General features: G+C 35.1%; 1 protein-coding gene across 1 annotated transcript in view; it reads right to left on the bottom strand.

Moving 5' to 3' along the window:
* The window catches only part of LOC122793005 (potassium voltage-gated channel subfamily H member 8-like), a 3,945,365-nt gene extending 3,931,843 nt beyond the window's left edge, over positions 1-13,522 (bottom strand). Inside the window, exon 1 of the mRNA XM_044060632.1 lies at positions 13,077-13,522. Within this exon, the coding sequence (XP_043916567.1) occupies positions 13,077-13,152 (76 nt within the window). The 5' untranslated portion in view covers positions 13,153-13,522. The remainder of the gene's footprint in view (positions 1-13,076) is intronic.
* Positions 13,523-17,676: the final 4,154 nt, after the last annotated feature.

Genomic DNA, 17,676 nt, shown 5'->3' with positions numbered 1-17,676 from the left:
TGCTTACCAATAAGTCAAATAATGTTGTTAAACAACATCTTACCCAATCCTGGTCCTGACCATGCTCATCACAGGATTAAAACTTTTTCACTGTACAATATTATCTAAATACTGTCCTTAAACATAATATTCTCAACCTCTTACTTAAATGACAGAATATTTTTTATACATAATGTCTGCCTCTACAATCTGCTAAGTTGCACGTGTGCTTTCTCTTTAGTAACTTCCCCCTCTGTAAAATCTGAGAATGTATATGTATAAATGTAACTACTGTTTCTGTATAAATGTAAATAGAAATGTTAAGTACTGTTTGTGTATAAATCGAAGCAAATGGAGCTTTTCTCCCTGGACATCCACTGAAAATGGGTATTACCCAGTCAGACGTTAATGGTAAACAAAGACAAATAAAATAAATAAATAAGGAGACAGAGGAGGCTTGTAAAAGCTTGGTCTCCCATTCCCAACTATATACATACCTCCAAAATGCTTAGGAACCACATTTTACTGGGAAGCATGGCTCAGCTTAGAAAGGTCACATGGGTCAATAGCCTAGTATTCTGCTATGACACTATGATAAAGCAAACAGTAAGAAATAATAAGATGTAGAAAGTTAATCAATGACCAACTGAAAGAAGTTAAAAAGCACTGAGTACAATACAATGCAGAGAAGCAACACAGAGATGCCGGTTACACTTCTCTGATATCAGTATAGTTCCACTGTGATATATTTCACACATACCCTCTATCAACAGTCCAAAATGCCCAAGTTCCAACATTTTATAAGATCCCACAGCTGTACAACCATCATCCATGTGCCACTGCTCTCCAGCCTGTGCAATCATCAGTGCACTGTATCATTACTGCAGGTAGTAATCCAATTACCCCAAAACAAATTCCCTGGCACGCAACACTTGCTGGCATTATAGTGGTTAACAGCAAAACCAGCTGTAAAGAAAGGATGAGAAAAAAAACTGAAGCTACAACAAAATAAAAAAAAAAAGTTTTTTGTATATACTCAGATATCACATAACTGTACTGAAAAGGAAAATTTCTAACATCATTATGAGCCAATCTTGCACTAACTTCAGTCCTACGATGTCAATATTTTGATGAATTATGAATCCAGAAAGTTAGGCAGCTGACTCACATATTGGTAAAAAGTGACAACAAAAGAAAAGGAAATCATGTGTATACATAAAGCACATTTGTGCATGAATGTGTACTATATACTATATGAGTATTTATCTAGACAAAGACTTAATAATAACTCCTAACTGCTTTGCTAAAATGTCTCCATTGATATAACAAGCAAAATGCATGTTTGTCAAATCCCCCTTTTCAAAAGTATAATGCTCAGATTTTAGACACTCATTTCTCACACTAGACGACACAAAATTACCTTACAGTCGTTAAAATTAATCTTAAAATAGTTCTCAAAACTGTATCATGCACAGTATCTGAGTCTGAGGAATGAGCAACATAAAAGAAATGACACTGCTTTGCATTTAACATTAACCAAACATATATATGTCAACACAAAGACAGACAAACACAAACATATATATAACTATATATATATATATATATATATATATATATATATATATATAAAATAGTGAGCTATTAACAAGTGAGCACTTTTAGTAAACACTACATATACAGTGGATATAAAAAGTTTACACACTCCCTGTTAAAATGCCAGGTTTTTGTGATATAAACAATGAGACCACAATAAATCATTTAAAAACTTTTTCCACCTTTAATGTGACCTATAACCTGCACAATTCAATTGAAAAACAAACAAATCTGTTAGGGGAAAAATATTAAAAATAAAAAAAGTACAATAAGCTGGTTGCATAAATGTGCACACCCTTAAACTAATACTTTGTTGAAGCACCTTTTGATTTAATTACAGCATTCAGTCTTCTTGGGTACACACCTGCCATCAATTAAAGAGACTCTGATTAACCCCAAATGAAGTTCAGATCTCCTAGTAGGATTTTCCTGACATTTACTCAGTTGCCTGCTATTGCAAAAGCCATGGTTCACAGAGATCTTACAAAGCATCAGAGGGATCTCATTGTTGAATCAGTCAGGAGAAGGGTACAAAATAATTTCCACAGCATTGGATATACCATGGAACACAGTGAAGACAGTCATCAAAAAGTGAAGAAAATATGGGACAACACTGATGTTGCAAAGAACTGGACATCTCTCCAAAATTGATGAAAAGACATGATAAAAACTGGTCAGGGAGGCTGCCAAGAGACCTACAGCATCACTGAAGGAGCTGCAGGAACTTCTGGCAAGTATTGGTTGTGTACCACATGTGACAGCAATCTCCATATTCTCTATATATCTGGGCTATGGGGTAGGGTTGCAAGACGGAAGCCTTTCTTACACAGAAAAACATCCAGGCCCAGCTAAAATTTGCAAAACAATGCATCAGTTCTCCCAAACGCATGTGGGAAATGTATTATGGTCTAATGAGTCTAAGGTTTAACTTTTTGACCACAATTTCAAAAGGTACGTTTGGCGCAAAAACAACCCTTTGCATCACCAAAAGAACACCACCCCATGGTGAAGCATGGTAGTGGCAGTATCATGGTTTGGGGTTGCTTTTCTTCAGCTGGAACTGGGGCTTTAGTCAAGGTGGAGGGAATTATGAACAGTTCCAAGTACCAGTGACTTTTGGCCCAAAACCTTTAGGCATCTGCTAGAAAGCTAAAGGTGAAGAGGAATTGCACCTTTCAACACACAAATGATCCCAAGCATGCATCCAAATCAACAAAAGAATGGCTTCACCAGAAGAAAATTAAAGTTTTGGAATGTCCCAGCCAGAGCCCGGACCTAAATCCAATAGAAAATCTGTGGGATGACCTAAAGAGGGCTGTGCACAAGAGATGCCCTTGCAATCTGACAGATTTGGCACACTCTTGCAAGGAAGAGTGGGCAAATATTGCCAAGTCAAGGTGTGCCATGCTGATAGACTCCCACCCAAGAAGACTAAATGTAATTAAATCAAAAGGTGCTTCAATAAAGTATTAGTTTAACGGTGTGCACACTTATACAACCATCTTTTTGTGCATTTTTTTATTTTTTATATTTTCCCCTAACAGATTTGTTTGTTTTTCAATTGAAATGTGCAGGTTATAGGTCACATTAAAGATGGGAAAGTTTTGAAATGATTAATTGTGGTCTCATTTTTTTATATCACAAAAACTTGGCATTTTAACAGTGGTGTGTAAACTTTTATATCCACTGTATATATGTATATATGTTCATATGAATTTCTGTATAATCCGCGGTAGTTGTACTGCGGTAGCATTGTCGCTTCCCAGCAAGACGTTGTCCCGTTCGACTCTCAGCTAGAGCATCTTCTGTGTGGAGGCATGCGTGAATGAGCGTGCCTTCGTTGAGGGTTGTGTGTCATGACTGGTAACCTGGCACGTAAAAATCCACTACCAAAATGTTAGCGGACCGGAGTTCCATTGTGGCGACCCCTAACCGGGATAAGCCGAAAGACACAACATGAATTTCTGTATATATACATACATATAAATACATGCATACACAAACTTGCACACATGCACACACACAGACACACACACATACACACACGCTTGCGTGCGCATGCACACACACACACACACACACACACACACACACACACACACACACACACGCGTATTACACATTTTTTATTGGTGCTCATATTAAAATGTTCCATTTCTTAATTCTTTTATTATTTTTCATTTAAGGTCCACATTTTAAATTCTTTGGTGAACAATAGTTCACAAAAATGTTGAAATCTATTCAACAGTGACTTGAAGTGTGGCTACTAAGAATTTATGTAACTTGTTTGTTTAATGCAATAATTAATTTTCCTACTTCCCCATTAATAGTACAAGATAAAATTAATAGTGCAATATAAAAAAGGGAATTAAAACAAACACATCACAATGATACAAATAAGTATGTTGTGACTGTAGTCCTTTCTACCACATGCTTCTAAGCTATGTTAGAGTTGTAACTTTTCAACTCCTAGTGTTTTTCTAGCTGAGGCACATTGTTACTGTGATTATGAGAAATAATATTTAATAAGAGATCTCCAAATGTCTGCTCCTCTGAATGTAAACTCAATGGATGTGTGGCATGAAATTGACAACATAACTGAAGTATTTCAAAATCTTGAAGTAAAACAAAACAACTCTGTGAACATTCCAATTTCCAGTACATTAGAAAATGTTAAAATGCCTATATGTATTTGCCTTTCTCGGCTGTCTGGCAGTTTACAGCAGAAGCTTAAAGCTGTGATCAGCGAATGACTTCAGTGTGTAGTCCTATGTGTGATTCTCTCATTCTCTGTTTGTCTACTCTGTAACTCTGAACAAGATACTTTTGTATTTTCATTGGATGTCAGCATTTCAAATTTCTATTTAAACAGTCATTTTGATGATGGTATTCATCTGATGAAGTGATACGACAAAAACGTTAGTATATTTTTCACTATTTTAATGTCATTTGGTTTGCTATGAATTTTGTGTTTGTTCGTGGACTTGTGGAATAAATTTCTTCTGGGACTGGCTATCTGGCTCGTACCTACTTTTTTGGTTTATGAGTGTACTTTTGGGTACTTGTGACCAATTTGCTTGTTTCGTGGAGACTTAGTGTTCCTGGATCATGCAAACAATAGACACCTGCTCCTAGAGAGTTTACATGATAACAAATTGGAAAATTTAAAAAGGAAACATTTTATGTAGTTGATTGGAAACAGATGTTCCTTGAATATCTTCTGTGATTGTGGCCTGCATACTTAAGCATTTTGAATGTTTATATATAAAATAGTAACACTTCTTTCACTACAAAATGTACATTCAGTGCTGTATATCTCCTCTCTTAGTAGCAAATCTTCCTTTCACCTCAGGTGCAACAAGTCTCTGTGCTTAATAGCTCTGTTATAAGAATACCATATAGTTCTTCATTAGCACTTTGTGTACTTTAGTAACATGATTAATACAGATTATCAGTAAAAGAGTAACTATACTTTGAAAGACATGTCTGGGTTAATTTATACTTATGTACTAAAAAGATTAATAAGATATAAACTGTAACAACTTAAATTACATAAAAAGAAACATGATGAAGCCCAAGATGTAAATGCTACTAATAATGTACATAATATGTATATAAAACAAATACAAATTAAATTAAAACATATTTAAGTGTTTTTAATGACTATACCAATCCGACTTTCCACATGTGGAACTCTGTCCCTACAACCCACTTTTCCAGCTCACACCCCTTCTGTCAGAAGAAGGCGATAGTAAAGAGCCAGTTGGTTAGAGCAGCACACATGATAACTCAGGAGGAGCACTTTGAGGAAGAATGTTTTACCTTAAAGGTTATGTTTTTGAAAAGGGGTTACCCCACTTCCTTGACTGATGAGCTCATCAAGGTGGTTAAGAACAAAAGGGAAAATGGGTGCTTTTTGCCACTATTGAGAGATGGGACTCATGGTACCAATGTGGCTATGGAATCTAGGACCAAAGGGGAATAATCTATTTGTTACAAGGATTCCTTTATTTTTACTTTTAATATAGAAAATGGAATTGTTAAAAATATTATTAAGAAGAATAGTGAAATACTAAGGGAGGATGCTAATGCTTGTAAAAAACTTGCTGATGAACCCCGGTTTGTGTTTAAGAGAGGGTGTAATTTTAAAAGCATTTTTGAGGGAAGTGTTAGAACAGTGAGTCACAATCCATCAATGAAAAAGTGTGGTATGTGTAAATACTGTAACTACATCTTAATATGTCATTAGTTTAGTATTTGTGCTTTTACTTTTTATATAAAGAAAAAGTTTGGCTGTAATAATGCTGGTCTAGTGTATGCAGCTTTATGCCAGAAATGCGTGTGCCTTTATACAGGGAAAACAGAAAAGAAGTGATGCAGATGTATTTATGAGCATTTACACAATATTAAGAAAGTAAAAGGTATTAAATACTAATGCCCTTTTTAACCATATTAAAGAATGTCCTAGACATAATTTTAAATTTGTATTAGTAGAGCTGGTTGATCACGGCCTAAGGGGTGGACCATAGAGGCAGTTGCATTTAGAGAGAAGGGAACTATTTTGGAAATTGCACTGGGGTTCATACATGTGGCCAGGACTAAATGATAATATGATTCAAATTAAGTATTATGATTGGTTGTTTTAAATAGGGTTTGTTGCCAGTATGTGTTCATAAAGAAGATGGAGAGATTTTTTGAATGTTTTCTGATGAAGTTTCATTAATAAAAGCAAGGAACGAAAGCGTAAAAAATTTGTGGCTGTCTAGGTTATTGTTGCTGTTGTGTAGCTGTGTCTACCAGGTTTCTGGATTTATTCATGCTGTCTACCTAGGTTGGTTCATTTTTTAGTAGTTCTTTGCTTATTTTTTTTTTACTTATTCTTAGTAACCGGTATATATATATATATATATATATATATATATATATATATATATATATATATATATATTCTTGATTTTTGCTTTTTATGTGGCTGGCACTTTAAGATTTGATGAATTTTAATGTGACTTGAATTAATTTGTTGTTAATAAATTTGTAAGTAAGTGATTTTTATCCGATGAAGTTCCAGTTAGATCGGAAAAAAAGTACTTATGGTCAAGTTTCTATTTTTGTGAATAATACTGGAGTGCTGTGGACTGACTTGGGAGGACTAGCTTTATTTTTATATTTTTACTTGAATTATATTGGTACTTTGTTTTTGTTTGTATTATTGTAGACAAGTGTTTGATGACTGATCTGTTATATTTTATGTTTGCATTCTATATTATAAGATTAGATAAATGTTTATAGTTTTACAGTCATCTTTCAGAGTTTCAAGTAGAGAAACTCCACTCATATATATACTAATGCTGTTTTTGCATAAGATCTCATAGCCCATTCTAAAAAATGTAGAAAGTCTGAGCAAACTATATATCAGTTCTTAAGAATTCTAAGCATAATCTAAGTTATGAAATTTCATTCTGTGACTAGAAATCCTTTACTGGATCCTATTAAAAGTAATTAAAAAATAATTTTATTTTTAATTTGAATGGAAGATGCCTAAACATCATGTACGACTACCTTAAAATTAGAATATTTACACTTTCAGATAAACCTACTTTCATAATAAAAAAATACACAAATGAAAAAGGAGTATTTCATAAAAGTAATTAAAATAAACCTTAGAGGCATTTTATGTGCATTAGCCATGTATTTCTGCAATTAACAAGAGGAGTTCATAATAAAACAAGAAAAAACGTTTCTGAAAATGGGTTCAGGTAGATTTAAATTATGAAATAATCCAGATATGAGTAGAGAAGTGCAATAAAGCATACTGCATTTGTACCATGAATTGTACCATACAGCACTGAATGAATGTATTAAACTAAATCCTGCCCTATGCCTTTGGAGAAATGTGGTGTATCAATCAAACCCCTATACCACACTTACCCTGCTGAAGGGTAGCAACAGCTAAGGAGGTTACTAAAGCATTACCTAGAGATCCAAGTGAGTTACAGGAATGGAGTTGCTTATACAGCTAATTTGCATGTCTCCAGGTAGGCATCATAATAAAAATATTACTTATCTATAAAGATATTCAGCGGCAGCAGCAAAACCAGATTAGTAAACAAAGCATGTTAGGAGGAGTAAAAAAACACAAGAGCCCAGATGGACCTGAAGCCCACAGTAAATGTAGAATAAAGTAACACAGAAGTATAGTAGACTGCTTAAAGGGTACATTTTTTTCCTGGACTCCCCACAAGAATGCTGTATTCCATTGTACATGTACTGTACCCCAGCATTACACTTGCCCTGTGATTCCACAGAAATAAATTAGTTTTATGTAAACTGCATAGCACTGCTAATTCAACAATGTACCTGCTTATATTTTATTTCCAAAATCATCAAAAGGTAAACCACCTAAAATGCACCAAAAAGGATCCTTTGGGAGGTGACAACTCTCCATCTTGTTATTTCCAAGATCAGACTGACTAACAGAACAAAATGCATGTTGAAGTTCATTTTTTTAATTCCTCTCTTTCTCCTTGTCACTGGTCTCTCACTCAGTGGTCAAACACAACTGAAAATTAAGGGAATCGGTACTAGGCATAGGATGCATGAGCAAATACAACCCAAGTACAAAATGCAAAGGCATACAAATCTCAAGAACATGTCTTAAGATGACCTAATCAAAAGCCAGCACAGTATGGATGTGGCTACAACAGATTGGGTACAGGGTCCAAAAACATAATGGAATGCCCACTGCTCAACAACATTTCAGTATGCTATATTTATTAGGAAAGTGCCCAGCATGTTAAATACCCCTACACTCAGACTGTGTGCTATTTCTAATGAATAACAATGAAGTATGCAATGCTTGAAAAGTCTTAAGGGGCTTCTGCTTTATATCAAATTTCCTTGTATTCTTAGCCTATCCCCTTAAAAAATCTTGAAAGGCGTACTTTGATAAGAAAAGCATAAAATCCATCAAGAGAAGTTTTCCTAAAATGAAAATATTATCATATGGTAGAATTATTAAAATGTTGGTGAGTTTAATCTATGTTTAAGCTTCTACAAAAAGGAGTAGTCAAGAAATGTATTAATAAAACACATTTCATCACATCAGTAAAGGACATGCAACCCTTTCATAAATTGAAAGCTTCATTGTGTCATGTGCATCTAAAATCATCATTACTTTTTCTTCATCAAACACTTTCTGCCTATGATTTAAACTATTTGCAGTGAAATTATACCCACCACAATAGTAAAATGCTCAGTTACAGTACAAATATATCAATGGATGAAAGTAAGAGAGGTGAATAATCAGTTTGTACTATGACCATAAAAATTAGTCGAATGTACTGAATGAGGATGGGACCTGATAAGATGTAGCTCACAAAAAACTGTGCAGACAGAATTTCAATCAAAACACTAGGTAGTAAGCTATTAAAGTTTAAAGCATGACATCTGACCCTACTGTACATGCTAGTTGGTAGTAATTGAAATAGCTGCATCAGTATATAGAGTGTATGTAGATTTAGCCATTTATTTTGCATGATTCTAATTACTGGTGTTTGTGTTTCTGTTATTATGCAGTTTCCTATACAGAGCTGCCTTCCCTTTAAAGCTATTCAATAGCTATCAGCTTTTTTTAGAGCAAAAAAAATGTGATGTCCTGTATTTGTAACAAAAAAAAAATGTGTGCAACCACTGCAAATAATAGCATAGCTTAGACAATACAGTATCCTAAATGCACCAGGATAACAAATGTATGAGCCTACAAAAAATACAACAAATTTCCTTATTAAGCACACTTTGTACACAATGTTCAAAAAATGCTACTTAGTCTTTCCTGTACCTGTCAGTTTGTATCTGTTTCCCCCCCCCTTTTTTGTAACATGCAGAAACCATAAAATGTTTAATTTTGAAACAAATGTTACACTCCAAACAAATGTTGCACTCCACCGTGCACGTAAGACATACAATCTCTTGCAAAAGAGTTTATAGCTGCAGCTTTTTTACTATGCTAGAGGACTGGGAAGTAGAATCCACCATGGTAGCAATTAATAAACCAAGATTTTCTATAATTGCCTGTAATAAATAATGTCATGATCAAAACCACTTTAGTAAGACAAAAATCAAACAACCAAAAATGTGCTCAGCATGCACAAAATTCATAGACATAATTTGTACATTACAAAAACAAGCCAAGTATTTCACTCACTGATGTCTTACAAATCATAAAACCGGTTGCCTTAGCTCCACCCTTTTGTATTCCTTTGTTTTGTAATAAGAACAGATTCACAAATCGTTCTTACTCTTAGTACTTTTCCTATAAAAGAAAAAGCTTTAGATCTACAAAATAAATGTTTCCTTTATGAATATTATGTGTAATGCCTACTCTTCCCACTAGACAAATTTCTGCCATTTTTATTTTTTTCACTAAGTGCAAAGTCAATCCTTCAAATACTGGTTAGCAAAAGATGTGTTAATATTTCTAACAGCTGCAGCAGTATATTGACATTGTGTAGTATACATGCACAGATATTCTCTCTAGTGGTTATACAGCAGTACTACAGCTAGACAAGGCACTTCTTTTTTTGACATTATTGAAATGATAGTGGACATCTTGGTAAAGCAACAGTTGTCATTTATGTTTATTAATTTGCCATCTGAAATGTGATTTATATAACCAGACCAGGTTTAAAAATCTTGTTTGGAAATGATTCCCCTCCTATTTCAGGCATAAACATATCAGAAATAAACTGATGGTGAAGACAAAAACATCCAGAAACATCTATTGCATCAGGAGTCTTCTGTTTGTATGTAGTGGCATAAGCCCATAGCATCAGAGCATCAGAGCTGCTAGGGGAAAAAAGCATGTTGTTTTAGAATAGACTACTGAAAGAAAATAATGGATGGAACTATGTGCTACATTGTTACATCATTAAATCTGTAGAATCTGGGTCTTCTTAAATATTTCTGTCTCATTGCAACTTCAAGCTTTAATTTACATTGAGATCCTACTACACCATCATTAATCCAGCAAATAAGGTAAAATGGTAACTGAGGTGGAAGGTGAAGTAAACGGGGAAGCAGATGGGATTTTAACACAGCTACACAGAAACTATCTATTTATAATGAAATGTAGGAGTAAGTCACCATGCCCTTGGTTACTTCAGGTGGTAGTTCTAGTACATACATCAGCCTGGAGCTGCATGGAACATTTGCTCTTGACACATTTGTTCCCCATACACAAGCAAGCACCTATCAGATCAACAAGAATAAACAAGAGAAGAGCAATCACCAATTAAGTACACTAGTTTTTATTTTATAGGCAAACATGATGTTCATAGAGAAACAATAATGTCATTTTCTGACACTGTAGAAGTACAATCAGAAACAGATTAGTAGTGTTCTGTAGTATCAAGTAGTTTAATGATGCTGTTTAAAAATGTATATTGTAAGGAACACAGCTGTTTATTTATCACCACAACTGGCCATTTGATCTCAAAATTATGTAAGTTGTCTAGAAACAAAACATTTTTCAAAGGGACTAAACGTGAAAAAAGTACAGCTGCTAAAAATGCCACACCCTTTCACACATAAACACACACACACACACACACACACACACACACACACACACACACACATCTATATACGCATATGTGTATGCATGCAAAACATAGATATGTATGGAGAGAATTGGGTTTTTTTTTTTTCCAGCTAAGAATAGCTGTTATTATGCAAAGTTAACTTAGTATAATGTTTGAGATGCAAGCTGACAAAGCATGAAGAAATTTAGCTTTAAGCTCTTTGATCCCTAGTTACATATAGCCCTATGGCTCACTTAACTTCCTTATGATCTTGGGATATCCCTGTAAACAGGGTCGTTCCATGGGTTAAACATTCGACAAAATGAAATGCAAAAGCAGGATAACTCCATCATCTGTTCTAAATTGAGCTTGTAAATACACATTAATGTATCAGACTAGATATACAAACAAGTTAAAACCATGTAAAAGAAGCTGTGTGTGTGTGTGTGTGTGTGTGTGTGTGTGTGTGTGTGTGTGTGTGTGTCTGTGTGTGAGCGCGAACACGTGTGTATAAGGCCCATAGGAAGTGATCATTAACAACTTTGTGACAGCAGCAGCAACCATTGTATCCTGTACATGAGCATTACAGCAACATCATTAGCTGTCCATGGTGCTGAATCCAGCCTACTCGAAATAATGTAACAGCTCTACTTAAGGAGTTGATTCCAAAACAAACAACAAAATACTTAAATCATTGCTTCTAATTATGAATATCAGAAAGGATGCATGTAATCGTCAGACCTCCATTCCAGTCTTTCTGCCGATTCGGCCGTCTTTATACATCATCATCATAAACTTCTTAAAATACATAATTTAAAAGGAAACACATTTTCTGCTTTATTATCAATTTCACATATCAAGATTATTCATTTTGCACCTGTTGGTAATTGAACTCATATAAACTGCTTATGTTTTGCATAAGAAATTGCAAATATTTTGTGGAAAATCAAACATTTCTATGTAAAATATTGATTTAGAGCTTTTTTCCATCCTCCGTTCTCCCCGTCCCGCTGCAATACAAGACAATTTTCTGCTAATCTAGCACTTCCAACAGACTGCAGTAAAGTTCTTAAACAAATCAAAGATAAAACGAGCTGATGTGAAGTGAAATGCTTCTCAGTTTGAGGTCCCTCAAGCTATAAATGCATCTCGCCCGCCACTTAACGCTACACAAAGAGAAACAAATCATTCTTGTAAAGTTTAGTCTTGATTTGGTAAACAAAACAAAATTCACATGCACATCTATAATTATCTGCCTTTCAGATGGTTGTATTTTGTTTTCAGCTTCACTTTAACAGAAAAGCTTTGTACATTAAGTCATGTCATCTGTATCTAGCAGCTGGCATATGCTTCTACTACTGGGGCTCATGCTGCTTCATTTCTTAAGACAATAAAAAGCACCAATGAATGGGTTAATTTCTCAAATGTACAGTTTCCCGGGATTTTAGGGAGTGGTTAAGCAGCCGCTATTAAACATGATCAGTGCATGATGAGGACAAACCCTGCATTTATAGTTTAGCATCAATAAACATACACGTTTAATTACTCCACCTCTAACCAGTCGCCAAGAGACCCAGGCTTTTAATTACACACTCGTGCACAATGACCATTGTTCTAAACCATAAAGAAATTTCCACAACAAGGAGTCTTCCAGACTATTCATATCTCACAAGAAAGGCTAAAAGACAAATACTCTATCATAGTTTACTATCTGTAGGCACCATAAAGGGTAGCATCGTGCCCTCTAACCTTTTTACGTTCCAGATGAGCAGTAAGTATGCGTTCCTGAATGGAATTGTATTCATAAATTGTAATGCAATTCTTGTCAAAATCTGTAAATTCACGTGACACTCATGTAACCTTAAAAACTGCAGCCTTCAGCATGTTTTTTTTCCCTCAGTTTTCTTTTAAACTGGTACTTACGTGTTCCATCGAATCTGGTGGCGATTGTATCCAGAAAAGTATTCTGAGGTGCAAGCAATCCTTTCATAACAGGCATCTTCCCATCTGTTATCAGCCATCCAAAAACTGGCAGCAGGTCCTTACATAGAGTCAGCCCCACGATCCGGATCGTAGTTTTCTAAAAGAGCTCCTCTGGTTGCATGGCTGGGCACTCATTGCTTTGAGTGACTAGAACCACGGCCCCCCAAAAATCGATAGAGAAAGTTGTGTATAACTTGAGCTAATAGATCCCTGACCATCATCCACTCCAGATTGTAAAATCTCCTATACTGTTTATGTAGACAGACGGAACAATTTTTAAAGTGCCTTTTGTTCCAGCAAGCCAAGGATGCTGAGTGTGCGGCTTGTTCCTCCTTTTCTTTTTTCTCTGTTTCCCTGCTGGCAGATGTCGCGTCACCAGGGTGAGATAGTTAATACTCGATGGAGAACACAGGGAGGAGGGGTGGACGCCAGAAGGCTGTTCCCAGGTAACAGACTGTGGGCGTTATGGGGAATTTACTGGGGAACCTCCTGCCAAGGTATAGCACCTCCAATTGTCTGCTCAATGAAGGCAGGCCAAGTGTTCTTAAGCTAAAGCTTGACACGCCCGATTGTCCTGTTCCATAGTTTTCTCTTAGACAGTTGTCTTTTGTTTATAATAAGAAAGAAGAATCTGCCTTAGGGACCATTAAAATCAAATGCATGCCTCTGGCATGCAGATAAAGGTGAAGTGATCCAGTTCGTATTTCTCATTGCTTTTTACTCCGTGCAATGCAAACTCTGATGACAAGCATGCAAATTGTTTATGTGTTTACAAATTTGTACTCAGAGACTTTCCATTTCTAGATGGCCTGCTATAAACACATGTAAATAATGTATTTGCTTCTGAGCGCTAAATCATGAGCAGTATGAAAATTACAGGCGTAAAGTGTATGCATGTGCATGCGCGCACACGCACGTGCAATTACCACTCAATTGCACCTTAATATGAAGAGCGTTCCTCATTTTGACACATCCAGGCAGCACACTGCTCCACACTGATGGGGTTTGGCATGCATTCATTATTAATATATATTTTTTTACAAATACCCATCGTAAATAATACCGAAAAATACTGAATCTTAAATATTATATAGTATATGAAGAAATACTTAATAACCATTCGGTGAGTTTCCAGGTTGAAGTCTTCAGTAAGTGCTCCATGTTTATTCCATTGGCTGTACAGTATGAGAGGTAGTGCTTTAAATTTTGGAGATGTAACGCTGATAGCTATAGCTCACAAACCACAAAACAGGTGTGTTTAAGTGTATTAATTTAAATGAAGATCTACAACATACATGCATAAATTAAGAGAGAGAGAGAAAGAGGTGGTAAAATAAAGTATTGCTTAAGTATCAGGACATCAACCATTGTTATTTGCTCACTCACTGGATCAAAGAACAACAACCCTTAATCAAGCTGAATTGATCATCTATTACAAACAAGGCTCTTAGTAAAAAACCCACACAGGGCTCTTAAACATAAATCTTGCTTTAAATAGAATAATTAAACATTGCCAGATGACTTTATCAGTATCTCATCACAGGCATTATATCCAAAAGATTCAGTACTTATTTCCCCTTATAGGCAGTTTATTCTGTTCCACTTACCCAGGCAGATAAATAAATGAAACCAGGGCTGCAATATAAATATTGCTCAGAATAATGGCAAAATACACAAAAAACACCAGACACCAAAATATTGCATAGTGTTGGCTACATGCATTCCACAGCTAATAGTTTACAACATTCTATAGAAGGCTAGTCCTGTAAGAAGTTAGACCACATCAGTAGAAAAAAATAATGTCTGGATCAATAGTTCAGTCTGTCTGACAAACAGAAAGTAAACCTTGAAAACACAGTCATCTAAGTGACAATTACCAATGGTGCAAAACATATTTCTGAATTACATTAAACGATCACATTTGATGAGTAGGTAAATGTTTATTTATTTATTTAGTTAGTTAGTTAGTTAGTTAGTTATTTAGAAAACACTGACTGAGAAGAATTCTGCAGCTGTTCAGAAAAAAAGCAGTGTAATGTCCAGCTTTGGTGCAAGACATGACTTCCAGTAACCTAGAGGAAAACATAAGTCAAATGTACTCTGATGATTAAAATAAATGAAACACTGAAGGAGTATATCAATTCAAATACCAAATGGCTGGAAAATTGAAGAAGCTTTACACAGGTATTCATATGAGGTGATAAAACTACAAAAATAAGATGTCAAAATGAAGAAAAGACTGGCTGAATATTAAACTGCTCAAGAAGAGATGTTTCAAAAATAATAGAATTAGAGGACAGGGAAAACCCTGAGATTTTCTGCTGTACCAGAGAAGCTGGAAGGAACAAACTGTATTAATTTTATGAAAGCACAAATAAACAACTGGACTGGTGTTCCACAGCAGGAGTTGTTAATTGAAAGGATATATTGTGTGTATGCTCCAAACCTGGCCATGAGAAAGCAACCTAGACCGTTAATAGTAAAGATGCAATCCTACCAGCAGAAGGAGTTGATTCTAACAAAACTGTGGCAGAAGGACAAAGTACTAAAAGTGGGGGACAGTAGATTGTTTGTGGGAAATGATGACTCACTGTACACCAGGCAGAACAGGAGTACATTTATTCCGCTAATCAGAGAGTGTTGAGAAGCAGACATACGATTCAAGCTGCTGTATACAGCTATTTTCAGAATATTATTTCCTGGCATGTCAAGATTATTTTTTGATACAGAACATGCGAAGTAGGAAATACAAACTTTTTTTAACACAAAGTAAGCTATGAAACAGAAGGAGATTTTACTTCTTGTTCTTTTGGTAATAAAGCCCATAGAATAGACTAGACAGTGCCAGTGAAACATTTTCCAATATTTCAAAGGAAAATGCTTGAGAGACAGAAAAAGGCACAAGTGTTGACTAGAAGAACTGGGAGTACAGTGAAAATGAAAAAGAGACTGGATTTGGGAGATGGAGATCAACAGAAAGAAAACTAGCAACTCAGAAAGTCACAAATCTGGGATTACAAAGCATAAATGATATTTGTGAAACATGACAGAACAAGAAAAACTGGAAATATTGGACTTTTTTGACTTTGTTAAACTTGAAGGGGACTCAAAGGCATATGCCCTACTTCATGTCATTAATGTTTGGAAGAATGCTGAAAGGAAGAGTTAACTGTAAGTAAGACAACATTTGACTCAAAAGCATATGCCCTACTTCATGTCATTAATGTTTGGAAGAACATTGGTGGGGGACGAAAGAGTTAACTTTAAGCAAAACAACGTTTTCTTCTTAACAGTAGTAGTATTTTTACAATGCATGATGTAATCTGCATGCTGTAAAGTAAAGTAACTCTTTCTCAGTTATTTTTGAGTGTAATAGGGATACTAAAGTAAACAGGTGTCCCTGTTTTTTCTTTCTTCTTTCTTTCTCCTTGTTCAGCTTTAAGAAATGTAGGCCTTGCAATATAAAAAAAGAAGACGAAAAGTCTGTTCAAAAGAGCATGGTACAAGAAAAAATCTAGGGGATGGACTGGATTAAGGCCCTTGGCTTGATCAAGTACCACATTTTAAGAGGAAGCAAATAAATAAAAAAGAACTGTGAATATACTAATAAAAATGTCCTCTAGCAAATAAATGAGTGCTTGTAGAGGCAACTGTAGATCTGATTCTCATGTCTCTATTGGTTAGGAGATCATTTTTTTCTGAAAGCATTCAAGTGTTTTCCCAGTCTGGGAGAGGATTAAAGATAAGACAAAACAGACAGCACTTAGTAGAAGCACAGGTTGCACCATGCATCTTAGTGTGGATAACCTTTCTTATACGTTAATCAAAGTCTATGAGTGTGGCTGTCAGTCTGGGACAATTGTTCCCATTAGAAGGGTTAAACTTCAATATTTGAATATGTACATAGTTTTGTGTGTTAGTATTAAGTTAAAAGGTTTTAGGGGTGTTCTGGAGGGGTCTTTTTGTTTGAGGGCTTTCACTAAAACAAAATGTTTTGTCAGATGTGACATAGGTTCAAATGGATATGACAAGAAACAACTGTATAAAAGATCAACCTGACAAACATTAATATATGCATTAGTGTATGCATATAACACAAAAGCTGGAACTAAACATTAAAAAAGAAATGTTACACATAACAGGTGGGAATAATAACTTCTTAATATAATGAAAACACTTTCAATATTATTTTAAATGTAAATGGTCTCACAGATATAAACAAAAAGAAAGAGTAGTACACCATATTAAGATATGTAGAGTGCTAATAGTTATGCTGTAGTAGACACATGTGGAAATAAATGAGCATGTGAATTTGATAAAGAAAGGTTTTCTGGATGACTATTCAGTGAAATATCTGGGGCAAAGGAAAAGGGGAGAACATATTAATTACAAGAGAAGCTCTAATAGTGATAAAAGATGATAAAAAAGATAATAATGGTAGATTAGTAGTAGTAAGCGGCTACTGGCAAGGGAGGAGGATTACACTGACTTGTATTTAAACTCCACCTATAACTGATCTTAAGAAAATAATGGGGGAAAT

This window comes from Protopterus annectens, chromosome 2.part0 (assembly GCF_019279795.1).
Source record: "Protopterus annectens isolate FY-2018-M chromosome 2.part0, PAN1.0, whole genome shotgun sequence".
NCBI lineage: Eukaryota > Metazoa > Chordata > Ceratodontiformes > Protopteridae > Protopterus > Protopterus annectens.
This window is presented reverse-complemented; position numbering and strand designations above follow the sequence as displayed.